This window comes from Plectropomus leopardus, chromosome 13 (assembly GCF_008729295.1).
Source record: "Plectropomus leopardus isolate mb chromosome 13, YSFRI_Pleo_2.0, whole genome shotgun sequence".
In the NCBI taxonomy this organism is placed as follows: domain Eukaryota; kingdom Metazoa; phylum Chordata; class Actinopteri; order Perciformes; family Serranidae; genus Plectropomus; species Plectropomus leopardus.
Window position 1 is genome coordinate 9,574,375 of NC_056475.1, and position 27,503 is coordinate 9,601,877.

General features: G+C 37.8%; 2 protein-coding genes across 2 annotated transcripts in view; both read left to right on the top strand.

Annotated features, from left to right (window-relative positions):
* Nucleotides 1-2,636: 2,636 nt before the first annotated feature.
* On the top strand, nucleotides 2,637-6,922 carry tbl2 (transducin beta like 2). The gene is made up of 7 exons (XM_042499440.1): nucleotides 2,637-2,825; nucleotides 3,621-3,745; nucleotides 4,596-4,780; nucleotides 4,925-5,082; nucleotides 5,250-5,376; nucleotides 5,642-5,794; nucleotides 6,201-6,922. The coding sequence occupies exons 1-7, from the start codon at nucleotides 2,717-2,719 to the stop codon at nucleotides 6,658-6,660; spliced, it is 1,317 nt and encodes a 438-aa protein (XP_042355374.1). The 5' UTR covers nucleotides 2,637-2,716; the 3' UTR covers nucleotides 6,661-6,922.
* Nucleotides 6,923-7,860: 938 nt separating this feature from the next.
* The window catches only part of mybbp1a (MYB binding protein (P160) 1a), a 54,619-nt gene continuing 34,976 nt past the window's right edge, over nucleotides 7,861-27,503 (top strand). The window contains exons 1-21 of the mRNA XM_042499009.1: nucleotides 7,861-8,061; nucleotides 9,138-9,233; nucleotides 10,555-10,638; nucleotides 10,717-10,791; nucleotides 11,029-11,136; nucleotides 12,468-12,658; nucleotides 13,474-13,641; nucleotides 14,583-14,700; nucleotides 15,445-15,734; nucleotides 16,309-16,419; nucleotides 16,504-16,629; nucleotides 17,620-17,826; nucleotides 18,724-18,832; nucleotides 18,957-19,047; nucleotides 21,142-21,302; nucleotides 22,207-22,323; nucleotides 22,778-22,951; nucleotides 23,990-24,163; nucleotides 24,658-24,815; nucleotides 24,927-25,061; nucleotides 26,357-26,447. Of these exons, the coding sequence (XP_042354943.1) occupies nucleotides 7,885-8,061; nucleotides 9,138-9,233; nucleotides 10,555-10,638; nucleotides 10,717-10,791; nucleotides 11,029-11,136; nucleotides 12,468-12,658; nucleotides 13,474-13,641; nucleotides 14,583-14,700; nucleotides 15,445-15,734; nucleotides 16,309-16,419; nucleotides 16,504-16,629; nucleotides 17,620-17,826; nucleotides 18,724-18,832; nucleotides 18,957-19,047; nucleotides 21,142-21,302; nucleotides 22,207-22,323; nucleotides 22,778-22,951; nucleotides 23,990-24,163; nucleotides 24,658-24,815; nucleotides 24,927-25,061; nucleotides 26,357-26,447 (2,961 nt within the window). The 5' untranslated portion in view covers nucleotides 7,861-7,884. The remainder of the gene's footprint in view (nucleotides 8,062-9,137; nucleotides 9,234-10,554; nucleotides 10,639-10,716; nucleotides 10,792-11,028; nucleotides 11,137-12,467; nucleotides 12,659-13,473; nucleotides 13,642-14,582; nucleotides 14,701-15,444; nucleotides 15,735-16,308; nucleotides 16,420-16,503; nucleotides 16,630-17,619; nucleotides 17,827-18,723; nucleotides 18,833-18,956; nucleotides 19,048-21,141; nucleotides 21,303-22,206; nucleotides 22,324-22,777; nucleotides 22,952-23,989; nucleotides 24,164-24,657; nucleotides 24,816-24,926; nucleotides 25,062-26,356; nucleotides 26,448-27,503) is intronic.

Consider the following 27,503-nt stretch of genomic DNA (forward strand, 5'->3'; position numbering starts at 1 on the left):
ACTTTACTTGAAGCGAGAGAAGACGAGTGAATAGTTTGATTCTGAACAAAAGCATATCCAAAGTTCTCTTTTCCGTTTCAGTATGTGGACACTCCCATTGATTCGTCTTAAGGAGAAAGTCCGGCAGAGACATGGAGCCTCGGCTCAAACATTTTATTTTTTTACGTGAAGCGTTCACTGGTTTGTATGTTACAGAATATTTGAGTACATTATCTGAACGAGTCTGGACGGGGTGACGTGCACAGTTGATTCAGATAAGGTACACAACACTGCAGTGTAAATGTAAAGTAATGAGACGTTTGCATTTTAAATTATTTTTTTAATTGGCTCTCTGACCCTGTAAATGAATGATGTGTTTCTGCACTTAAAGGGCGACTTAGTAAATGTCTTAATGTAGTTAGTGCAGACCCTTATGTTCTTGTTTCATACTCTTTGTCATTGCAAGCATTCCCAGAGTCCTCCTGTGGACCGCCTTTTTTTTTTTTTTTTTGTTTGACAGTGATTGCCAACACTGATGTAATTAGCAGGTCAGTATATGATTAGGATGACTACTCCTAACTGACAAAACCAAAGCCAATTCTTCAACTTCATGCCTGTGAAAAGAATCTGTGATCTTTATCTTTAAATCCTGAGATGTGTTTGTTTGTGCCAGACTACCTCTCTTTGCTCCAGGCACTGAATCCGTGTTACTTCACTGAACAAATAAATCTGACAGGATCGACTGGATCCATTTACCTTAAACTACTGTCAGTACAGACGTACCTTTAATAAAAACAGTTTTTAAACATCCGCACATCAACACGTTATCCCCACTTCTGGAATATCAGTCATAATAGATAACACAGCATTAACAAAAAATCCGATTCACTAAAAGTACAATCTGTCAAATGCTTGGTAGTTACAAAATTTCTCACTATGATGCAGGGTTTTTGTTTTCTGTAATGACTTGCACCGGGAGTTGAAGAATTTTGTCAAACAAACATGACGGTAAACCTGATGTCGGCATTTTATCAAAAAGGATTTCTGTTCTTAGTCATAAACTCATCTTCTTGTGAAAAGTGATAAGTATCTGATGCAGTTTTTTGATGGTTAATTTTGAATTAATAAAACTGAATTTTGGACGTGGATGTTCCAACAAGAACACATTTTAACCCTTAATGATCCTGTTCTTGTACTTTGCTTCCATTAGATCATGTGACCAGGCCACTGATGCGTTATCAGGGTTTCTGCAGATCCTTAAAAAGTTCATTGAATTTTATGGATATTAGGCCTTAAAATAGTCTTACGTATTTATTTGTGAGGTCTTAATTGCCAAAAACATATTCTGATGTAAAGATATGCTATGCAGTATTTTCCTTAAAAAAAATAGTTATCACAGGCTTGCTTTGTTATAGATTAACCTTTTAAAGCCTGGGCAAATTGGCTTGATTTCTTTGAAAAATGTAAAAAAAGGGCAGTGAGCAAATTATGAAGAAATTACCCAGAAATGAGTAAGAAATTAGTGAAGTGAAGAAAATTACCTGAGAAATGCCAAACAAAACAAGGAAATGACGTGAAAAAATGTTAGAAAATAAAATAAATTTGATAATTAATTTGATTATAATTGTGATCATTATAAAATAATTTTCAGACATTTTTTCCAAGCTTTTTAAAAAAACAAATGTCTAACTCAATAATTTCTTGTAGTTTGCTTAACATTTCTTGCCAAATTGCTCAATGTTTTTTTTTTTTTTTTGGTGCATATCTGTAAAAGAAACAAAGATTCAAAGAAGCACAGCCTTAACCCTTTGGAATCTGAGCAAATTGGCTCAATTTCTTTCAAAAACATGGCAAAAAGGCAATGAGCAATCTAAGAAGAAATGACCCAAAATTGAGGAAGAAATCAGTAAAAAAAAAAAGTACAAAAAAATTACCTAAAAAACCCTCGCTTACCATTCAGTTCGTTTTTATAGAAGTTTTTTGGATATATAAAACAGGGCTGTTGGCCACCTGCTTGAGATAACGTTAGTTAGCTGCTTAGATCACACATACTATGTATGTGTGTATATATATATGTAATATTCAGTCATGCAGTTAATTTATTGAAACCATGAGCACCAAACACAACTGTATTATTGATATTGTAATGAAGAGAAAGACGTTAAAAAAGAAATAAATGGGTAGATGTAGAAGACTATTTTTTAAAAGTAAAGAAAAATGTCCAGCGATCTATATTCATAAAGTAATTATATATTTAAAATTATCTTCCAGAATCAATACAATTTTTAAAGAATTTTTTGAGGTCTTTTATTTTGCTCTTTATGCGTTTGACTTACTTTCTCGTTTGTTTGTTTTTTTTAAAAATTATTTTACAAATTTTCAGCTAATTTTCTTGTACTTGGGTCAAGTCTTCTTTCATTGCTCATTGCCTCCTTCCCTTGATTTTGGAAAGAAAGAAAGAACAAAGATATGTGTCCCGATTATAACCCCGATGAGGTCAATGAATTAAGCAAATAATAGCAATGAAGTTAAACGGTACTCTAGATTTGTTGTTTTTTAAATAAACGTCTGTGACCTCCAGTCCTTCAGGTGGCGGCAGCTATCTCAGTTTGCCGCTACACGATCAAATCAACGAAGAAGAGGATAAAGACGGTTGTACGCATGCGCAGTGTCCTAGTAGTGAATAGTAGCCAAGTGGACGTTAGCAGTGAAAAGTACGTGGCAGAAAACTTTCGACATGGAGGTAGCTGCACTGTTCGCCCTGACTTTGTTACTGGGTGCACTGGTTATTCTGGTGGCACTGGCGGTGGGCAGACGGAAGGAAGAAATAAGAGAGGAGATAGAGCGTCATTTGTAGATAGATAGATATAATTAGATAGATATACAATTGATCTCAAAACTGAGAAATTGGGGTGTAGCAGCGCCATACAGTAAGAACAAAGAGAATAAAGAGCAAACAATATTAATAGAATATAAAAGGAATACGCTTAAAAAAAAAAACTAAAAACTAAGAGACTATACATATATACATATATACAAGTGTAAAGTGCGGAGTGACTGCAGTTGCAGAGGTACAGTATTTTTTGTCTAACCTGTTGAAGGGTTCTGACTGATGATAATATATATATGTCTGTATAATGCTAATTTTCTGGAACGGGTAACATACCAAAAAAAATCTCTTCCTAGTCATAAATAAGAAATGATAAGTAAATTAATAACAGCATACAAATATTCACAGCATCATAACACAAAATAGCATTTACAAACAACAAAATTTAAAACACAGAGAAAAGTTTGACAGAAAAGAAAAGAAACTTTGACACACACATGTCCATTTAGACAAGAACTTTTTGTGACTGTCACCTGTCATTAGCTACAAAGGATTTGCACGAGGGATTTTTATAGAAGGAGTACGTGCACGAGGTGTAGTCTCTAATAACATAAATATTACTGCTTCAGAGCTATTGTAAGCAGATGCTACAAGCTGCAAATCCATGTCATCGCTTTTCGTGTGTCAGACTCTGTGACAAGATAATCCACAAGGTTTATGTTGTTTGGTCACACAGTGGCAATACTGAAGTATCAAAAGTTTCATAACTTCAGATGTTGTTGAGCTTGATGTTCTGTGTTTTGTCTCTCAGCTGAAGTCAGTGTTGCAAAAGGCCCGGCTGCATCCAAGAAACAGAGACAGGAAAAACAGCGCAGCCGTAAAGATAAAACGTCACAGCACACTTTCAGCCATCCGCTCCTGGCAGCTTCACTGAAGGTAAACAGGAGCACAAAACGACACACTGTCAAAACACACAAACACACACACACACACACACACACACACACACACACACTCGAATTGTAAGAGACTCTGAGTACAACTGGGATTGTTGTTCAGGGACATTTCTGTCGTCATGAACTCATCAGAGCTCCAAAACGACCCTGGTTCTACTTATTGTTTCTATTCAGTCTACCATCAAAATTATGACAAAATATTAGTCGTCTCTCAGCTGTACAATTCAACCACATTAAGATATCAAGACGAATCAGCACCTTTCTAAAATTAAAAACAATATAACCTTCATTAAATTGTGTTTAATGCTGTGTTGACACCAGGGACGATAACAATTAAACAATGATCAGTTAATCAGTCGTTAAGATATTAATCGAGCATGTGAAAATTCTTCGATTTATCGATAGGCTATGCAGTGCTGTCCAAATTTTATTTAAAATTTGCTGTGAGCTTTGATTGGGGAAAAGCATATTTGGTATTATGTGAAATAAAACAATGTTTTTATGTTTTTTTAAAATAAATATATTTAAAATTATATATATAAAATATAAAATATTTAATGATAAATCATGAATTTTAGCAATAATCAGTTAAGGAAAGTGCTTTCAATTTGCAACTCTAGTTCACACTACAGGAGACACAGCAACAGCGTAGCATGATGAATGCATTTCAGCCGGACAGATGATAAATAAACTTTCACTGAGTGTGTTTGTGATGCATTTTTAAAGGTTTACATCTTGAATACGAACAAATGACGCCTCACTTAGCTTCAGGCTCCTTCTCCTGAACCCCTCTTTGAAGGATGATGACGTTGTGTCTACGTGCTTTTTAGAGCCACAGTGCGAACGTGACGTGCCTGGATTTCAGCAGTAACGGGAAGTACCTGGCGTCATGTGCTGACGACCGCACCGTCCGAATCTGGAGCACCAAAGACTTCCTGGAGAGGGAGCACAAGTGTTTGAGGGCCAATGTGGAGCTGGATCACGCGACACTAGTCCGCTTCAGCCCAGACTCCAGGTCTCCTCCTCTCTCTTTCTTATAAACTCTTTTTGTTGTTGTTGTTGTTTTCAAACTTTGTTTACTGATTTTCCATATAACCACAGAACAGAGATAGAAACGCAGATGAATTTGCCTTCACTGACTCTCATCTTTTCATCACAGAGCGTTCATCACCTGGTTGGCCAACGGAGATACTATTCGAATCTTTAAAATGATCAAAAAGGAGGACGGCACATTCACCTTCAAAGCTGCTCCTGAGGACTTTCCACAGAAACACAAAGCCCCCATCCTCAACATTGGCATCGAGACAGCAGAGACGGGTACAGAACACAGTGTCTTTAAATCACATATGAATTTGACTTTTTTGTGTGTGTTATTATTGTGTTTTAATAAGTAGAGACTATGCCATACTTTTCCCAGAGGACAATGGTTAAGTGTTTCATCAGTGCCATCAGTTTAAAAGATGTTTTTTGTTTCTCCTCTGCAGGTAAATTCATCATGAGCGCCTCCACTGACACCACGATCCACATCTGGGACCTGAAAGGAGAGGTACTGGCCTCCATCAATACTAACCAGATAACCAATTCTTACGCTGCCATCTCTCCGTGTGGCAGGTCAGTCCCAACCTCTATCACTGCAAAGCTTCCACCAAAAAGATCAAACACGGATCACTCAAATACAGAAAACATATTCACCCCTGTGCAAGCTTTTAATGTGTAATTGTCTCAGAATATCGAATCAAAGTAGATTTAATGTGCCTTTTTTGGTGCTGATCAACAGGAAAATGCTCTTTAACAACAACAGAAAAGCATTAATGAACTCCCACGTGACTTGAGTGGAGATGTAATTCTGTGTATTTGTCCATCTCTGCGCTCTCAGGTTTGTAGCCTCATGCGGTTTCACTCCTGACGTGAAGGTGTGGGAGGTTTGCTTTGGGAAGGGAGGAGAGTTCAAAGAGGTCGCCCGAGCTTTTGACCTGAAGGGCCACTCTGCTGGAGTTCACGCATTCGCCTTCTCCAATGACTCTCACAGGTAATGAAGGCTTTTCTGCTCATAATTTCAACCCAAAGAGGCAGTTCACATTATTTTGACATTTTAAATGAATAGCTCTCTTTTGACATTTTGAGAAGCTTCTTTGCTTTCTTTTACAACAAATATTAGCAAATGAGAAAATTGGTACCACTCATGTCTGTTTTACAACAAATATATATGCAAAGGAGAGTCAGTAGTGGAAGAGCTTACTATGTCCATCTATTTTTATATATTTTTAACATTATAATTCATTCTTTTTGACACTGTTGTATGTAATAAATAAAAAAGGTTAGAACATGTTAATAAGCGAGATTCAAAAGTGTGGTATGCTAATTGCAAAACAATTTGAAATGAATTTGAAATTTTGATAATATACGCTGTGTAATTGTTTGTTTATATTTATCAGAATGGTGACCGTCTCCAAAGACGGTACGTGGAAGCTGTGGAACACAGACGTGGAGTACAAAAAGCAGCAGGACCCCTACCTCCTAAAAACAGTCCCCTGTGCGTCATCTGAAGGGAGCCTGGTGGCCTTGTCTCCAGACGGCCGGGTGGTGGCCGTCAGCGACGGCAGTAACGTGGCTATGTACAACGCTGCCAGCGGACAACTAGAGGAGGAGCTGCACGGCGTCCACAGCGAAGATATCAACGACCTCAGATTTGACATTAACGGACGCTTCTTGGTGTGCAGCGGTGATAAGGCCATCCGAGTGTTTCACAACGCCCCGGGTTACCGGGCAGCCATCAGAGACATGCAGGACATGCTGAAGAAGGCGCAGAATGAGGCCATGAAGCAGAGACTGGAGCAGCAGATCAGAGAGGCTCAGAGCACCCTGGACACGGTGCTTGCTGCCCCCGTTGAGTGAAAGAGCCCCCCCCAAAAAAAAACTCCCCTTTGATTGTGATAATGTGACTCAATCTCAACTCTCCCTCCGTCACTAACAATCTGGTCCAGGAAAAATGGAATTTGCATGCAGTTTTAATAAAGAACTTCTTTTTATGGAAAGATAAAATGGTTTGAGTTCAGGTCTTTTTGTCCTGTTATGATGTTTTCAGTGTTACTCTGCTGTGGCTGATTTTCTATTTGCATTTTGAAGCTTCAATTTAAAATTTTGCTCCACTCAAAAATGCGTGTTTTGCTTATTTTTTTCCCTCACTCGGATGTTTTTTGCTTCACTCTGCAGGATGATGTTTGTGCAGAGTTTGACACCAGAAGGCTGTTTGAACATGAGTTTGTCTGAAATATCAGTTCAAGACATGTTTGTAAGAGCAGGATTTGTGACATCATAACAAGTTGATAGTTTAGTTGCTTTATTATTATATCCATATAATTTCACTAAGAACGAGGATGGATTAGGGCTCTCAGATTTTCACTACAGTCTATAAATAACCATATATTTTTTATTTTTATACCAAATATATGTATTGGAATTAATGCAAAGAGCAAACAGCTGGGGAGTTAAAGTTATTACAAAAAACTTACAGCTTATTTTTAATTTTTAATTTTGTACAGTTCCTGCTTTGACAAATGCTGTGATTTTGGTGATTTTTACAAAATACATGCCTTTCAAATGTGAGATGTGGGGTTCAGGAGGGTACTTTAAATAAATAAAAAAATAGCTATTTGCACATTTACATACATATATATATAAATGTGCAAATAGCTAATATATATATATATATATATATATATATATATATAGTATGGTAGAAACCCACAATGGGCTTTTTTTTAGGGACCTCACCTTAAGAAAAGGATAAAATATATAAAAATGCAACACATTTCCATTAGTAAAGTATTTGAGTATTTCTTTCACCACTGTAAATATACACAAAAATATTGTATATGTAACAATATGTATGTATTTTGTAAAGCAGTCAAACAGAAAAGCACAAAGTATTTTTTTTATTATTATTATTATTATTTTTGTTATACTGTCCCGATTTTTGCTACTATTCAGTTTTTACTTTATTAAATAAAGTTTTCGAGGATTTGAAAAAAAAAATGCTGTTGACCCGGAAGCAGTATCCTCGCGGTGCGGCACGTTTTCCTCCTGCAGCAGCAGCATGTGTAGTGTCGGTGTGAGGAGATGTCTGTAGAGATGGTGGAGCTCTCCGTGAAAACACCGGAGCCGGTCCGGCCGGCCGGGATCCTGCAACAGAACCGCGTCTTCCTCGACTTCTTCTGGGACTTGGCCAAACCGGATCAGGAGGTCCGGCTGAAGGCGGTGGAAAACCTGATCCAGTACCTGAAGACCAACGAAAAGGTGATCAGTAACTCTGAGAGTCTGAGTGTCAGAGCAGCGTGCTTACTCACTGAAGTAACAGTGGCAGTAGTTAGTAGTTTGTAGTAGTTACAGTTTTAATGTCAGCAGTGGTGGAAGAAGTACTCAGATTGTATATAAAAGTACCAACACCGCAGTATAGAAATACTGTCGCAAGTAAAAATCCTGCATTCAAAATAAGTAAAAGTACAAAATTATTAACATCAAAATATACTTCAATAACTAAAAGTGAAAGTATTCATTATGCAAAGCGTCAGATTAATGTATGTCATATTACTGGATTTTATTTATTTCTGTATTAACGTGTCCATCTCCTGGAGGTTGTAACTGGTAAAGGTGGAGCTAGTTTAACCTTTTCACCCCCGGATTGGCATCAGTTTCTTGTGTTACATTTGGACACTTTTTATCAAGCATTTGAAACCAGAGAAAATTGGTTTGATTTCTTATTTAAAAAAAAAAAAAAAGGCTTAAAAAGGCAACAAGCAATGGCAAGAAATTAGGAAAGGATGATAATAGAAGACCTGAAAATTTGCAAAAAACAAACAGACAAGAAATACAATAAAAAAAAGTAGAAATATTAGAAAATAATTGTTAGAAAATAATAATAATAATGATAATAATAATAATTTAAATAAGTGTATTATAAATACATATTTAAAGTTCATTAGATTTACATTTTTAGCATTTTTTTCAAGCCATTTTCCTTTTTCCCATGTAGTTTAAAGCAAGTAAGGAGCAAGTACCTCAATATTGTGCTTAAGTACTGTTTTTGAGTAGTACTTAGATAATTTTGAGTCATTAAGTCAGCAGTGGTGGAAGAAGTATTTTTATTATTTACTTAAAGTAAAAGGACATAAATTACTCAACATATAAGTTCATCTTAAGTTGCATGTGTATATTGGTGGATAACATAACTTGGAATTTATTTTGTGAACTGTCTGAACTGTGTTACTTATAGAAATTTTACTTTGAAAAATGTATGCAGTTTATACAATAGTCCAAAAGAGAAGAAGATTTCCTGCGTGCATCATGTGCTTGTTGCTGTGTGTGTGCTGCAGGCAGATGAGTTGGATTACACCTTTAAAAGGCTGGTGGACGGACTGGCTCACACACGAGAGGCCGCGAGACCTGGATTCAGCCTGGCTCTGGGACAGGTGAGTGGATTCGACTACCGAAACCAGTTTAACGATAGAAAGGCCAGAACGGAAAGGCCGTTAGTGGTCATGTTGACCGCCAGATTCCAAACTCTAAAATATGTCATGATCCCAATATAGAGAGTAATGCATTTGTTGTGTTAGGATATCTTAACTAACACCACAATTACAATTACATTTGAACAAGTTTAGACTTTATTTTGCTTTTATTATTATTTATTTATTTTGGGGTTTTTTTTTGTCCCATCTACTCATGTTATGTATGATGTGTTATGTATAGCCTGGCTTTTTGAAACTTTCACATTAGTTAGATGGAGGCTCCACATAAGCCCAATGGGTTTTCTGTCTCTTCCTGCACCATGTCTTTGTCGTTCTTGTGTATTTATTTTAACTGTACAAAAAAAATTAAAAAAACAAGTTGTAAACGTTGCTAAAATTTGAGAGCTATAATGCACATTTTCAGATAGTTATGAATGCTGAAAGAGGCACTTTTAAAGTTTAACTTTTGATAGAGACCATGATTGTTGCTAAGTAACCAAGATGCAGCTGCCACCGAGCAAAAAGGTATCAATTTTACTACAGCAAAATCTATGCAGTCATTTTGACCGCCTGTGGCCGAAATATAAAACATTGATCACGTTTTTTTGCCTTCTGTGCAAATTGTATAAATAACATTTTAAATGAAAATACGGGAATTTTTAGGGGAGACATCAGGGATCAGCAGCACTGTAATTTTTAATTCAAAAAGTTATACAACATAAAAATATGAAAATGGTCAAAATGACCATCATGGCCCTTCTAGTGTTGAACCCAGTTTGATTTATTTATCCATCTTTACATTTCAGATTGACTTGTATTTGACGATATCTGAAAAGTACTTTTTGCACATTGTTGTTAACATATCTTCATGCACTGTCACTGCCTATTGGGACTTTTCTATCAGCACTTTTGTCTGTGCAGAGTCAAAAATGCTGTGTTGATTTGTGTTTCCATTACCAGTTTAAATCTTAAGTCATACCCGAGATGGACCGTCCTTGAGGTCGAGCCGAAGCGTGCCCAACTGCCTCCAAGCAGGTTGCAGTGCCGTTATTGTGCCTCTTTAGTTTTAAATAGTAAGAGTTGCATTTGTAGATGGTCGTGGTGATGTGAATCATTCATGAGGCTTTGCATTGGAATCCAAAAGTGATCCATTTTGGCTGAAGTGGTGACCTCTCCACTGTTAGTGTTAAAAAAAAGATCTGTAATAACTGATCCACGCAAGAAATAATGATCATTTGTTCATTTTGTTGGCACTGGCATGACAGGAGCTTTTGTCTTTTAGGTCTTAAGTGCTTTTGGAGACGTTACCCTGCAGAGTATACTCGACAGAATCAAAGAAAAGTACAATGTGCAGACGGTGAAAAAGGTGAGTGTTTGATATTTTCTCTGAAAAATTCATGAATGGGCTCTTTGTAAATGTCAAGGTCTTCTCTTGTTTTTACAGAAACTTTTCAGAAATGCTTTGTTTGGAAACTTGTTTGGCGTCCTCGCACTTCATCAGTCTGGTCGCCTCTCTAAAGTAAGTAGTCTCACCATGACTCATCGCTTTTAACGGACAGGCTCAGATTTTGGTGTTTTTAATAGAGATCATGATGAAAAAGAGGAGTAAATCTAAAGCTTGTGTGTGTGTGTGTGTGTGTGTGTGTGTGTGTGTGTGTGTGTGTGTGTGTGTGTGTGTGTGTGTTGTTGTTGTTGTTGTTGATGTGCGTGAGCTGCAGTGTAACGTGGTGTTGTGGTCTCTCCTGTGTCTCTGCAGGAGCCGCAGGTGGTGCTGGGATGTGTGCAGCTCCTGCAGAGCCTCAGTCAGCGCAGACAACACCTGAAGGACCTGCCCACTAAGACCATGACGGACATCCTCAATGAGGTGCCAGCTTTATGACACTATTGGAGCCATTTATCCACTTTTAACAGATGGAGTATTTAATTTATGCAAATTGAAAAAGAAAAACTCCACATCCATCTTTTCTTTTCTAAAACTGATGGCAAATCAGCTTTATTTGTTCAGCACATTTCATACAACAAGGCAATTCAAAGTGCTTTCCAGAGCAATAAAATAAAATAATAATTATAATAATTATACGACATATTAAGAGATTAATAATGAGTAATAGTATTGGCTGGTCCCAAACTATTAAGATCTGTAAAAATATGTAAAATAACCTTAAAATCTTTTTTAAAAGATACTGGAAGCCAGTGGAGTGTAGCTAAACTCGGGTTATATGCTTTCTCTTCCTTGTTTTGGTTATAAAACATAATAAAGGACACAGATTTACAATAAGAGTAAAGAAAAAACATTACCTACTGAATGATTTACAATTTTTGAATAAGATTTTAAATACAGAAGACGTGCAGACAAGAGGTGCAAAGATAAAAAGATTATTTAAAATGATTTAAAATGAAGTTTTAGAATAAGCTTGCAGTCATCGCACGTTGGAGTAGGCAGTGGAAAAAAGGAATGTTTTTCACTTATTAACCCATTTTCCAAAAAAGTTGTGGATCACATAGGGAAGTGGTTTAGTCACCAAGGCTGTGTCGTATGGGGGACCAAACCGAAGAGCCAAATGTATCAAAACATGACTTTGTTGTGATAAATTAAGGGGTCATCACAGCTGCTCTAATGATCCTTGGATTTTAGAAAAATACAAACCCTCCAGAAAAATGGAGTCTGTGTTAGAAATTGTGTCATAGGAAGCTTTAAGAGGTCACAGGTAGGCTTTTTTGTTTGTAACATGTTTGCTGCACTGTAATGACATGGCGTCATTACAGTGTTTAGCTGTTTGCTAAATTACTATTTTGGGTTTACGAATGTGAGGGTACCAGGGCCCTGCGGATATGTTGAGTTCCAATAAGAAAACGGTCGGTTTGTTCATTTTTGGCTGAATAAATAAATAAATTAAAATTTAATTACTAATTAAATTAAAATGTAATTACTGGCTTTGACCTAAAAGTGGTCAAAGTCGGGGCTTGTCTAACATAATCTTGGGGGTTATTCCAGGTTTCTGCTGCATGATAACAGAAAGTCAGAGATATATTTGGGTGCTGAGCCACAACGATTAATCGACAAGCAGCAAGATTTTGAACTCAACATCTCTGAGTGACCGGTAGCCGCTGTGAGGACTTCAGAACCAGAGAAATGTGTCATATTTCCTAGTTTTTGTCAGATGTGTGATGTGATGTGTGTGTCTGATCCGTCAGATCCCAGAGGCAGTGTTTGAGGAGGTGCTGCTGAGCTCTTTGCAAACTGAACTGGCATCAGCGTTCAGTACTCCGGAGCAGCTGCAGCTGCTGCTGGTCGCTCTGCAGCGTTTCCCACAAACCCTCAAACCCAAGAAACTCAAGAAGCTGCTGGGCTCCTCGACCATCATCAACGCCGACAACATCCCCAAGTACGAAAACCACGACTTTCTCTCAATTATTCAGCAATGCCTTTAACCATATTGTGCTGATCAGCTAACATTAGCTGCTATTCATGCACATGATGTCACAGGGGTCCCGCAGATCCTTAAAACGTCTTAAAAAGGCATTCAATTCATTAATCTAAAAATAAGGCTTTAATAGGTTTTAAAATGTCTTAAATCAATCTTTCGAAAGTCTTAAAATGCTAATACACTGGGAGAAGAACTTCCTTATCTCTTTTTTTGACATTGCATCATGAAATCTCAAAATATCTGGTAATATATATTTTTAAAATAATTTTCCGAATTTAACATCAGGCAGATAAGGATATAGGAACCAGCAACACTCATACACATTTACCAAATGAACTTAATAATATAAAATGTTCAGTGTTTTCCACGCGTCCCACTGTAGAAAGTCCTATTTTTTTCAGCATTTGAAGTAGACCATCTGATGTTTTACATTATTTTTTAGGGCTTTTATTGCCTTAATTTGACAGGACAGTTTTTAAGCGTGGGGGGGAGTACGGGGGGCGACATGCAGCAAAGGGCCGAGGACCCTTTAAACCTCTGTTTAAAGGGCGCCGCTAACCAACTAATGTTTTATGTTGAAGTAAACATTTAGGAAAAATAGTCTTTAATAAATATTTAAAGTTTATTTTACTTTGAGTTGCAATAAAAAGTCTGAAAAAGTCTTCAATCTAAAAGCTGCAGGGACCCCAGAATTATGCAAAATGTGAGCGTCCGTTTCTCTTCCGACGGCTGCCGTGTGGGAAATCTGAGCAGCGTGTGTTGTTGTATTGCAGGTTGACGGAGGTGTTGAAGATGGCAGCTCGCTCGGTGAAGAAGGAGTGTGTCCTCCCAGCTGTGACCCTTGACCTCCTGAAGCTCTCTCTGAAGGAAGACAGTTTCCAGCTCTTCTGGAATAACGCCATCATCGACGGCATGTTTAAGGAGCCTCCGGGGCCCGCTCAGTGAGTCCGCACAGAGCGAGCAGCCTCGTAGAGCAACAAGCGGCTAACTAACTTTTATCCCAACAGTCAGAGCTGAGCGCGTTTCTGCTGATTGTATCTGAAATTCTACAGGCCATTTTTATATTTACCTCAGCTGCACGGAGAACCTGCAGCCTGTGTTTCCTTTAACCCTTTAAACCTGGGAAAAGAAATGACCAAGAAATTAGCAAGAAATTAGAAAAAAAAAACAACTAGAGAATTACCTTAAAATTAGAAGGAAAAAAACAACCAAATGGGAAAGTAAAAAAAAACAAACGAAAAAAACAGGGAAATTACTTTTATATGTTTATTTTTTTATGAATCAAGACAAAACAGGTGAGGATAGGCAAGACGGACAGAGCTGAATACACTGAGTGACATGACAGGTTGTAAAAGAGCGAGCAGACAAACGAGCAACATTGAAAGAGGGAGGAAAAAATATAAAACAGAATCAATATAGCAGGGACAGTCAGTTGCGTACAGTTGCTTTGTGTGTGTGTGTGTGTGTGTTGTGTGTGTGTGTGTGTGTGTGTGTGTGTGTATGTGTGGATTAGGGAAGTTGTGTGAAAAAATATTAATTACTTTGAAAAATTTAAAATATTTAACTGATAATTTGAAATATATTTCTCAAGAAAAATGTTACTAGCTTTTAAAAAAATAATTTTCGAAATCTACTAATTTCTTAAAATTTGCGGGACACTTCTTGCCGAGTTGCCCTTTTTTCCCCGCCATGTTTTTGAAAAAAATCAAACCAACTTGTTGGTTAAATACTTGTGAAAAACCTCTGAATGCAGAACAAAGAAAAATGATTGCGATCCAGGTTTGAAAGGGTTAATTCATCACGTCTGCATGTTATGTGTCACCTTGTCCAGCTGATGCGTCCCGCTAACACGTCCCTCTGGTGTCGTCCTGTTTGTGTCCAGTTACCTGGGCTTCCGTCTGCTGGGCAGCGCCCTGCCGCTGCTGTCTGAGGCTCAGCTGAAGGAGGTTTTGTCTGGAGAGGTGATGATGCACTATGGCGAGCACGTGGTGTCTTCTCAGGTCAGTGGCGACGTCTAAACGACACGTTACGTTTTTCAACAGGGAATGATCTCAGACAGTTAGAGCATATTTTTTGTCTAATGTATGCTACTTAAAAAAAGTTGTCTATGTCAAATGATCACTAAAAAAAAAAAGAAATCCAGATCTTTATTGGGCTTATATTAGAAACAGGTTTTAATTTCAAATTCGTCACAGTTAATATAATCTCAAAATGCCCTCCATGTTTACAAATTTAGTACTAACGTCCATTTCCGTAGCACTAATTCGAGGTTTCACATTAATTGTTTTGCAATAAGCATCAGAGAGATTTTTCACAATTTTTTGTAACCACAAAAAATGTTTTTATTGGAACATAAATGATCTGTAAAGCATTTCTATATTATCACCAAACATTATTTAACCTATAATTTAAGGCCTAAGTGCACTGAAAGCTCTAATCGCCTTGTTTGACAGGTGACAGCTGAGGCTCTATGATGCACCACAGAACCATCAGTGTTTTAGGAAAAGCTCGCTATTTATTTGCAGGCATATACATATCATAGTTTTGTAGAAATACTGTGGATATTGGACAAAATTAGCTAAATTAAAGCGTTAATTGTCGTGTTACTGTCATGTTTCATGGAATTTTGTTGTTATATTGGTTAATGTCCCATCCCTGTTTGGTCAGTATTATTTTCTTCACTCCCAGCAGAACATAAGCAACTGACTAATTCAAATCTCATCAATTTTTTTCTTCTCTACCAGAAAAAGGATCGCTTCAAGCTGTCCCCGGAGATGGACACCTATGTGTCGGACTTCCTGCAGGGCTGTCAGGATGCCGACAAACAGCTAGCGGTGATCATTGGCTTCTCCTCGCTGACCAACCAGGGCTACCCGGTGGTGCCGTCGGTGTGGAGGGTGGTGCAGCACCTGCAGCCTGCAGCTCTGCAGCAGTACGTGGAGTGGCTGAAGAACATGTTCCTGCAGCCGCAGCTCGACAAACTGCTGGACTTCAGCACTCGCAAGCAAAAGGACAATCAGGAAGGAAAGGAACAGTGAGTGAAACACCCGTGTGTTTATTAAGATGGACAACATGACAGCTCCCCCAAAGTAAAGCCTCTCAATCTCAATCGCCCCCTGGTGTCTGTCTGCAGTATAGGTCATAAAGCCCGCCCCTCCATGTTAGTGAATGGGACATGGGTCAAACTAAAAACTCAAAGTACACGCCAAATACATTTTTCACAAAGATGGTTTCTGTCGCTGAAGGTTGTTCTCATCACCATTATGTTTGTTTTTATAAGTTTGGTTTTAATGGGTTATTTAATTATACAAAAAGGAGATTTTCCACCATGATTGACAGCTGTGACAGCCAATCCATGCACTTGTGTTGAGTGGGGCTACTCAGTTGGTCGGACATGTTTTTTGGCGGGAACTTCCCTTCTGCAAATATCGATACAGTGCAGGCTTTGGCTCTTTATGACGTCACCAGTACAAGACGACAGCGATTGTATCCGGGATATTTTAGCTTCTTTTAAGCATCGTCCATCTTTATATCCAGTCTTTGCTTTAGTAGCGTGTTTATGCGTCTGCATAGAAACTGGATGAATGTAACTGATCTTTCTTTCTCAGGAGGGAGAACCCCGTGTTCCGCCTGAGGAAGTGGATCGTTTCTCGGCTCTCCTCGATCATTGACAACCACCAGGTGAAGAAGCAGGAGGAGCTCATCATGGATGTGGCCAGGTGAGAACTACCTGGAGTTAAACAACGTCACCGTCTCAGTTTGTTTGAATGGAGGACCATCAGCTGCTGTCGTTTCTTTTCCAGGTTTGTCTTTTTCCACGCGTTCTTCAGCTCCAAGAAGGCCTCAGGCGACATCCCAGAGACGAAGGGGAAGCTCTCTGTCCCTCTGGACGATAAAAGCAGAGAAGTGCTCATCAGTTCTTTCTTTGGGTGAGAGACGAGGGAAAACTTCTCTGCTGTCCTGAGACAGCTGCCTCTTTAATAGTGATAATAATAACAATAATAATGATATTAACCTTATTTATATTGCACCTTTATAAACAGATATTTACAAAGTGCTTTAACAGTCAAAGCAAAGGCAGGAGCTCAGGGAATAATAAGATAAACAGCAACAAACATGCCAAGCAGAGAAAGGTCTAGAAAAGTCAAAAAGGCAAGAACAAAATGCGAATGCAAAATGTCAGCCAGAATAAAGCAAATAAAAGTGATAAAACAGGCAGATCTCGAAAAGCATTTAAAGTACTAAATTAAACTTTTAGAAATGTTAAGAATAAAAGCAATAAAAGACTATATTGAGTAAAAAACAAACACAAAAATAAGAAAATAACATTAAGAAATTGCCCCCAATTTTTTTTCTTTTTTTCTTTTAACACAGTTTTAAATATATAAGTAAGAGAATTGTAAATATGATTTTCTGGACATTTTCTCTAATTTTCTCCTTTCTTTTCTCCCTTCTTGCCAAGTTGCTCATTGTGTTTTTCCTGTGTTTTGAAAGAAATCAAATTTCTCAGGTTTCAGAGGTTAAAATGCTTTTGAAAGACGTCACAAGAAAACCGATGACAGTCGAGCTGTTTAAGGGTTAAAAGTCCCTCAAATACCACATTAAGGCACCTTAAGACTTGGCGGTTCCTTAAGACCTTAAGGACCTTAAGGAACCACATAGAAAAATCCAAATGATGTGGAAATGTGTAAAGAAACAATCTCTGACTAATGCCTCAGAAGTCTGACTGGAAATGGGACTTTTCACATCTTCAGAAAATCAGCAAAAGGACGACAAATCTGACGACATGCTTTAGGCTTTACCCCGCAAGAAACATGGACCGTCACAGCCAGATTGGGACCCTGTTTTATCCAAAAAATCATGTTCAGGTGTCTCATATCACTGCTGCATCACTGACTTTCCGTCTGTCCGCTCCTCAGACTCCTCCTGTCCATGCACCACCTGCCTCTGACAGAGGACTCGGCCGAAGGCGAGGCAGTCAACCTAAAGCGTGTGCAGGGCGTCACGGCCGATGGCACCATGTGGATCTACCACCTGGTCCAGTACGCCCAAGTCCTCCTAACCCAGACAAAACACGTCCAGAGGAGCCAGCCCTTCAGCCCTGAGCAGAGACAGGCCTGGGACAGGTAGGACAACAGTTTCTCCTCAGTGTGGTCTCTGTGACTAAAGGCAAGGTGTTTTCAAGAGCAATAAAATATGAAAAACATAATTAAGGAAACAGATTTACAATTTAAAAAAGAGTAAAGAGATCAAAAATAAAAGTTAAAATCAATTTCTTAATTATTTAAATAGTGATTTAATTAATTTTTAAAATAAAAATCAACATTACAGATAGCAAACTGCAGACAAGAGGTGCAAGGATATAAAAGATTATTTAAAACAAGGTAAAATTAATAGCAGAACGAGGTCGACATACAGCTTAGTTCTTCATTTTCCTTAATAGAGTATTACATGAATGTAGTTCAGGTTTAACAGATGATACAGTTTATTACAATGTAGATCTTACTTTAGACAGATAGACTTTATTGTCCACCTCATTGGAAATTTGTCACAGTAAAGCTTCATACAAACACAAAAAACAACACACGATTAAAAATGCACAAATGTACAAAACACAATACTGCAAACAGGCAGGTATGAGCAATACATTATATATATTACATTATATATAGAGACCACATCTTACAAAATAGTAGTTTTCCCTCATACGATTATTCAGAGTTTATTGCTTGAATGGCATAGGGAATAAAGGACATCCTACAAATGTGACGACTGATTTTTGGGATCCTACATTGACGGCTGGAGTAAAGCAGCTCAGAGTGTAATGAATGTGAGGTATCTGACATTAAATGTTTGGCGTTCCTGCGTACAGCACTGTTACATTTGTTGCTGAGCAGTTTCTGTGACTTTCCAGTCACCTTCCTTTAATGTTGACAATCTTAGCTTGTTTTTGCTTGTTTTTTAATGAAAACTATTATAGGAACGTGTTTGACAGCTCTGGCTCTCCATGTGTGTTTTTCCAGCATGTTGGAGTCGGTGGCAAACCTGAAGAAGAAAGCAAAGAAAGGCCAGACTGCAGAGACGATCGCGTTCCAGCAGCTCTTCCTGTTGGTCGGCATGCACCTCTTTAAGGTACAGCTCGCCACCAGAGCCGTCATAGAGCGGCACTGGTGTTGTTGCAGCCTTAATGTTGTCCTGTAGTTTAATTTCTGGTCAGCGAACACTAATCTGCTGACACGAAAACTTTCTCCTGAAGGCTCCTGAAGAGCTGCTGGACATCATGAAGGACCTGCAGAGCTGCATGGACAAAGCTCAGGAAAAAAAGGCCAAGAAGAAGAAGAAACAAGGTGAGCTTTCAGATAAAATAGGTATGTTTACATGGAAACTGATTCAAACTGATTCAAATTTCAGTCGGTTGCAGAGGGGGAGTTTAAAACTTTTTATAAACCGATCAAAAGAAAATGTGCATCATGTAAACGATGAAGCATCTCTGGCTGCTTTCTTTCAGCGCGTGCTCCGTCCTCACGTTACGGCCTTCTTGTGCTCGCCTTCTTCTCCTCTTCATCGCCTCCAGTAGAAGTACACTGATATCGTGCTGTTGCTTGATTAAGAGCATCAAAACAACAGCAAAAACTGCACCGAGCAGACAATAAATATCAGAGAGGGACAGAGCGCTGTGCTGCCGCCAGAAGTTATCCAGTATTTGTTTTTCACCGCGAGGAAATGCACTTGTGGCGTAAGAGTGTGTGAAAGGTGTCAGTTGTGTCATTTTCACGCATGTCAAACAGCTGCTCCATTTACATGCGCCTGCGTTCGTATTAGAGGACATCCCATGTCAACAGCTGACCCAAAATCCTCAATCAGGTTGAGAAAAAGTGTGCATGTAAACGCAGCTGCTGATGACAGTGTTTCCTCTTTACCTGGCTTTGCCCTGAATACTCAAGATATCACAAGATCACAGGGAAATCCATCTTGTCGGCCTAAAGAGGTTAATTTAGATGTTTCAATTACATCTGTTTTATTTTAGAACAGGAGAGTATTTCCTCTTTTACAGAGGAGCAAAGAAAGGCACTGAAGGCTTTTCTATATGGAAAAGATGTTTTCTCTTTTCCTCCGACTGGCCAGTGACAGACGTCGATAGACAGATGATTCATCCAATCACCTGCCAAGTGTCTTTTTAAGGTGCCTGCCCTTTTTCCTAACAGTTTCCAAAGACATTTTCTCAGATGGTTCTGTGTGACAAACCATCTGCCGTGTCAGGTTAGCCGCCTCCGTCACTCTCTCACGTCCTAATGTTGCACTAAACAGGATTCATTTTTACTGATCTAAATCACTTAAACCAGGTCTCAGACGAGACGAGCACAATGTCTCCACCAATTGCTACAGATTTGAGACTTTAGTTCTGTTTGTATTTAACTCAGCTGTCCGTGTGGTCACCGGAGGGAGGTTTTTCCCCACGAAACGAGGGAATAGTCGAAACTGGATATCTCAAAGTTTTCAGAAAAAAAACTTAAATTAGCCGAAATGTTTTCTTTAGCTTTAGAAATGTTTTTATAAAAGCAATGTAGTACAGTGAAACTTTATTGATACATTTTACAGTTTTTGATGATATTAATGCCCATTTAGTACATTGGCCACAAGAAACAAAAAAAAAAAACTCAAAATAAAGTGATTAAAAGAAAACTTAATTCAATCATTGTTTATTAGGGAAAATTGACTGAGCATTAAGAGCTCTGGATTTCTTTTCAGCGGGCTAAAAGGATATAAATCATACAATAATAATAAATTCAATAAAAACAAATCACTAGCAGCAATAGCTTTCAGAATGTATAAATGGCTATAAAATCAGTAAAAGGGATGAGAAAGATGAAATTGCAAACAAAACAACAACAAAGAGACGGCAAAAGATGACAAATAGATGCAAAGGAACTGAAAGCTGCAAAAACAGGCTGAACAGCCACAAAGAGACTCAAAAACACTGCAGACTCACCACCCCCCCACAAATACATGCTCAGGATCAACAAAACAGGAAAAAAAAAACAGGAAAAATGATGACAATGAAAACAATAAATGGCGATCTTATCTGTGAATTGACCAAATCAGGAGAACTGTACATTGACCGTATTAACTATCATACACTTAAAATGATCTTCAGACACATAGCTGTTTAATTTTAATATTTTCTGTAACTTGTTCCACTTATTTGGTCCAAAGAAGCTAAAGGCTGATTTACAAAGCTCTGATCTGAGGCGCGTGTGATGAGAGGTGGATTTAATTTTTCAAAGAGAAGTTCGGTAGAGGGGTAATTCAGCAAATGGAGCTGATTCAGGTGTCAAAATGTGACCAAAGTGAGACATTATCAGTTTGTGTCGCTGCCCAAAGTGGCCAAAAAAAAGTCAGTTACCCTGCTTTAACTGTGTGTTTCTTTTTCCGCGCTGCAGCCACACAGCAGGAGGAGGAGCCTGAGTGGGTGGAGGTGATGGTGGACATCTTGTTGTCTCTGCTGTCCCAGCCGAGCCGACACATCAGACAGGTCTGCAGGACGGTCTTCTCGTCCATCTGCCCGCATGTTACTGCAGCGGCCCTCACTGCGATCTTAGATGTGAGTAACAAATTCAAAGTCAATCTCATAACCTGTCACACTTTGTGAAAATGATTTTACAGGTTCAAGATTATTTTAGATAAACACAATTTGCCAAAACACAAGGTCCACTTCACTCGTTTTTTTCTGAACTTTTAGCCAAATCTTGAGGCTTTTATTAGAGGAGGGTAAAGTTTGTAAAGAGGTCAGTTAAGTGTCGCACAAAAGTCTCTTAACAGGCTGTTAATCTTCTGCCAGACATCCAGGAACAATCATTAGACAAGGGATCGATGGACAGACTTCTTGTTTTTTAAATGCCCAGATAATAATAATAATTATCATCATCGTTATTTGTATAGCACCTTTGATATAAGAAATGCAGCCCAACGTGCTTTACAAATAAAAAATTACATGCACCAGTGCATGCACAGTGCTTCACATGAAAATACAAAGAAGACATAAAGACATAATAAAACCAGCAAGTAAAAATAAGATAAGAATAGAATACATCTTCACATGGATAAAATTAATTTGGTAATACCAGTAAAAGTAAGATAAAAATAAAAATAGAAGATAAGAGAAGATAATCCTTTATTGATCCCCAGAGGGGAAATTCAAGTTTTGCAGCAGTACAAGGGTAAAGGTCAAATAAAATAACATTTAATAGGTAAAAGATCAATATACTGTGCAAAAAATACAAATCAAATAAAAAGTAGAGGTACAAATAAATAAAAAATAGAGGTACAAGAATGCATAACATAATGAGCTAATAATTAAGCTAAAAACAGAGTTTCTAACGTGTATAAAATGAAGGAAAATACAACAGTTTAGACATACTTAAATAAATGAGTAATCTCTAATTGTATTCAGAGTTACTTCGATCTGTTTCACATGTCTGTAATGTGTGTTTTTGGACTGTGTGCAGGTCCTGGACCCGGAGAAGGATGATGAGGACGCTGCTGTGGTCGTCACTGACGACAACAAAACCCAGAAGAAGAAACCAAGTGAGGACGATGATGAGGACGATGAAGAGGAGATGGAGGTCGGTTCTTTTCTTACTTATTCACAACTTATTTTCAGCAGGTTACGTATGCAATTTGGGAAGTCGTTTATGTAGACTGTGAATGTAAATATACGGGTAGGAATAAGTAAGTGTGTACTTTTTCCTGCTCCTTTTCATACATGTGATATTTAAACTGAAGTGGCTTTAGTATTTATTATTGAGATTAATGTATAGTTTTTTTATCGGTCTTTTTTTGTCTTTTTGTTGATTGCAGTTGGCCGTAAAATTCGTTTGCTTTTATTTGTGTGTTTTGTTTTGTTTTTACGTGTGCAAAATAAAAGATTCATTCATTCAGTAAAATCGTTTTAGCATCTAATGCCGTATTATGATTAATCTTTGATTTATTCCACTTAATAAACGTGTCTTCACTGTTACGGTTTGATTTTTGTGCTAACTTTTGATGTCCTAAAAAATACGGTTATTGCCCCTCTAGGAGGACGAGTCTGACGGATCAGATGATGACAATGATGAGGATGAAGATAATGAGGCCATGGAGGAAGAGGAGTCAGAGGAGGAGGAGGAGGAGGAGGAGGAGATGGAACAGGGAGAGGTGGACCAAAGCTTCCGTTTGGAGCTGATGAAGGTCCTGAAGCAGCAGAACGCTCTGGTGGGTTTTTTAGGCTGCGTCTCCGTGTGTCTGTGATTCACGTGTGCACACGTGTGAACTTAAGCACAATTATAAACAGCAGAGCAATGTGTTTTTCTTCTGTTTTTAAGTCTTCAGGCTGTGATTAATATTCCAGAGCAGCAGGTGATCAGTCTGATTTTATTTATCAATTACAATTTTGACTTCCATCGATTAGGACATTTAATATAATCAAGATACAGTGACTATTGTGCCGCAGTCTGTTTTGCAAGGATGCTCATACATCTGTAGGTCCTTAAAATTTATTTAAAGGACTTGCATATTATCAATATAAAATTTAAAAATTATCATGAAAAAGGTCTTAAAAAGCATTTCGTCTAAATGACCTGTTGTGTTGTGTGATAAGTCCTGCACACTTCTTTTCTTTACAGCGATGCACTCCGTACAAGTTAGTGACTTTCTCCCTCGATTTAGCAACTTTTCAGACTGTTTTTGTGACTTTATTTCTAAAATGAGCGACTGGCGACAAATGTAGGTACTCAGACCATCGAGGAGAGACACAAATATATTCAAATCTGTCACATCGTAGTTCATTTCCATGCACACTGCTCAGAGTAATCACAGTCCATGGTGCGGGGCCTCTCCCGCTCCTGCTGTGTTTATAGCTTATCTTAACAGATGTTTACATTTTTTTCATTTTTTTAAATGAGTTATTTTCTTAAGTCCAACAAATGCATGATGTTTCCAAAGTTAGTGAGTCATTTTGTTAAATAGTCATGATGCAGTCCAGATTTATTCATAAAGCACATTTTAAAAAAGTTAACCAAAGTGCTCTACATTAATAATTAAAAAAAAAAGGCAGAAATAACATAAAACAGGATGTTAAGAAAAACAGAGTTATTGACCAAAATAATTGTGCTTATGATAATTAAGTAACCTTACTGCTAGATTCATTTAGCCACGTCCTTGTCTCTCCTGTCGAGAGGTTTTAGATGAAGTAAACAGAGCAACGTGTGTGTGATCCGAGCTCACAGTGTTGATGTTTTTCTGTGTATTCAGGCCACAGAGGAGGACGGCAGCAGCGATGAAGATCTGGACGATGACGCCATGATGGAGCTGGATAAGGGCCTCGCAGCGCTGTTCTCAGAGCAGAAGAAGAAGAACCAGGCCAAGAAGGATGAGAAGTCAAAAATACAGAAAGAGAAGATGCTGGTCCGAGACTTCAAAATCAAGGTACCACAGCCTAAAATCAGCAACTTGGCATGAAATGTCTCACAAACTGCAAAAAAAATCAGTAAAAGGTGATAAAGACATAACCTGAAAATTGCCTTAAAAAGGAGAGAGAGAGAGAGAGAGAGAAAAAAATCATCAAATAACTACTGAAAATATCAAAAAAATCTATATTTATAATTATATGTTTACAATAAGCCTACAGAGAAATATATTTTTTATTATAATTATTTTTCACTTTACTTTTGTGCAAATTTCAGGTAATTGTCTTTTTATTTTATTTATTTATTTTTTTAACTTTTTTATTATTTTCTCAATCATTTTTGGGTCATTTGTAGTTGCTCATTGCCTTCTTTCCACGCTTTTGAAAGAAATCAAGCCAAATTACTTGCATGAAGATGGGATGCAGGAGGAAGCTGTGAGCATGTCTCCATCAAAAGTGGGAAAAAAAATACAACCTCCATTGTCCCCAAAACTGTCTTCCTCCACTGTTGTAGGTGCTGGACCTGGTTGAGGTGTTTGTGGCGCGGCAGGCTGGCAGTCCTCTTGTTTTGGGTTTGGTGGAGCCTCTTCTCGCCATCATCGACAGAGGAATGACCTCCGGCAGCGACCAGCAGGAGCAGGACTTCCTCCGCCGAGCTGCAGGCATCTTCAGGTGACTCACCTTCACTGTGGAGGAAACATCTCTATCTGTAGTTTCTTTTTTTCTTTTGTTTTTTTTCTGAGTATGAATATTTATTTATTTTTTCTTTTTGTTTAAATTTAGGAATGAGTTGTGTAGGTCCAAGGTTTACTGCAGGACCGCCGGGGACAGACAGGGGGAGCTCCACGACCTGCTGGAGAAACTGATGACTAAATCTCAGAAACTGTCCGACTCTTCAGTCTGCCTCTACTACTTCAGGTACATGACTCAGCTGAATGATTAATGTCTCTGAACTCTCCCACACAACATTATATATGTGAATGTTTATGCCATATTAGGAAAAACGGGTCACCGAAACAGAGAAAAAAGCAGAGTAAATGGGAGAAATGACACACAGCATGACAGAAAATTACAGTACATTAACTTGTGAGAAAATTGCTCTTGTCTCATATTTGAGCCAAAAGGGTGTTTAAAAACCCTTTTGGCTCTATCAGCACAGTCTTCATAAGCATGATTGAGTTTGCTATTTGTCTATGATTTTGTTCAAACTTTTAGAATCAGAAATACTTTATTGATCCCTGAGAGGAAATTGCGATTTTTTTACAGTCGCTCTGATACCAAGGATAAGGATGTATATAAGCAGAAATAAGACATCTGAAAAAAATTAAGAAAAATAAATAAATAAATAAAACAAGAAATATTAAATAAATAAATATGCGAATTAGTAAAAAATATTGCGCATTATACTTCAATTTCCCACTGGTATTTAAACAATTTAAAAAGTTACATTTGTAAAAATGTCATTTAATAAAAAAATGTAAAAATTAAAATTTTAAAATGAGTGTGTAATGTGTGTAAAAATATATAATTACAAACATATACAAATATGTGTCTTATGTTACATTACAATGTACAAACCAGAATATTAAGGTTTAGATATATAAAAATAAATGCGTTATGCTTCAGCATCATATATACATATTGTACATATTTTAATGATTCTGAGACGTCTATACGATCGTTGAAGGCGAATCAGCTGTTGTGTTGATGTTTCTCTTCTTTCCTTAAATAATGGCTGTTTTAACAGAGATAAAACTGATATAATTTAGACACCACATGTATTTTTTTATATTCGAAATAGTTAACAGACCCCAAAAGTGCTTCATTATTAAGTGCAGCTTCACCACATTAAACACTATTCACACATTCACTGCAGGTCTTTGATGTGGCAGGTAGATCAGGACGTAACTGTATAGCTCAGAGGCAGTGACTGAAAAGGACTGTTTTATTGTTGATAGATAAACATCCTTTATCTATCTTTTTTTAATGTGAATTAACGTTTTAATAATATGTTGGCACTGGTGCCGAGTGCTTTCATTATATACTGGTCTCCAGAATGATACCACGCTTTTGTTACGCCCTGCAAAACCTCAAGAAAAACACAGCAAACTGAAAGAGTCTGTTTCCAAGGTCAAGAATGAAATATTGGAGCCTAAACTATAATTTGTGCCTGCGGTGTTTAGTATTTTGCTGATGTTGAACTGTCCTTGCAGTGCGTCTCTGTATGTGGTGAAAGTGCTGCGAGGAGCTCCACCTGCTGAGACCAAAGAGGAGCAGACAGCTGACGGAGCTGCAGCAAATGACGTATGTTTTTTTATTGTGTGGTTGTTCTATATCAGGGGTAGGCAACCTGTGGCTCTCGAGCCACATGTGGCTCTTAAGCCCCTCTCCAGTGGCTCCTGTGTCTCTGACTAAAAATTATATGGAAATGAATGGCGATTATTTTTTAAAGATTTTCATTCAATTTTTCAATTGCAAAAATATGTAGCCTGTACACAGAATATGAAAATGTATTAGCATTTCATTAACTAAAATATGCATCATATTTCTGTGGCGGTGGTGCCTTTTCTGCTTAATTTTGCCAAATTTCAAAAGTGGTGGACGCTCCTGAATCAAAAAAGCTTGACTAGCTATGGAATCCAAATCCAAGATAGGAGAAGTCTCAGAGGAAAATAGAGAAGTTAATAATGCATATAGATAATAATAATAATAGTGCATAAATAGATCTTTATTTTACCACCACCAACACTGCAAAGTTAATGTAACAAAAAATAATAAATACTGGTAAAACATATTAATGAATGCTCATATAGACCCATTAATAATATTGACAGGCTAGTTTGACTATGTGTTGTGTTACCTGCGGCTCCAGGCAGATTTTTTTTGTTTGTTTTGGGCCAGAAATGGCTCTTTTGATAGTAAAGGTTGCCGAACCCTGTTCTATATGATTAAGAGCAGAATTATATTGGTGATAGCTGCAGCTGAGGAGATATATGTGGAGGAAGTGACACCTATGATCATAATATTGACTCTTATGACTTTTGAGTCAAAATGTTGCAAGACAAAACCCCAGAATTTTTCCTGTTTATCTTGACATTTTAAATAATTGATGAGCAGGTTCTCTGTGTATGTAACTGGTTTAAGTTCATGCAACCATTTTCTAAAGCTTGGTAGGATTGGTGTCTTCCAGTCTTTGGGGATGAGTTTTTTTGTTTGTACCACATGCATCATCAGGGTTGTTAAAATGTGTAAAGGAAGAATTGCAGAGCCCGCAGAGCATCCAAAGAGAGTCAAGTCTCTTTTTTTAATTTTTTTTTAAAATAATTGACCAGAAAGGATAAATCAAAGGACAGTCCGAAA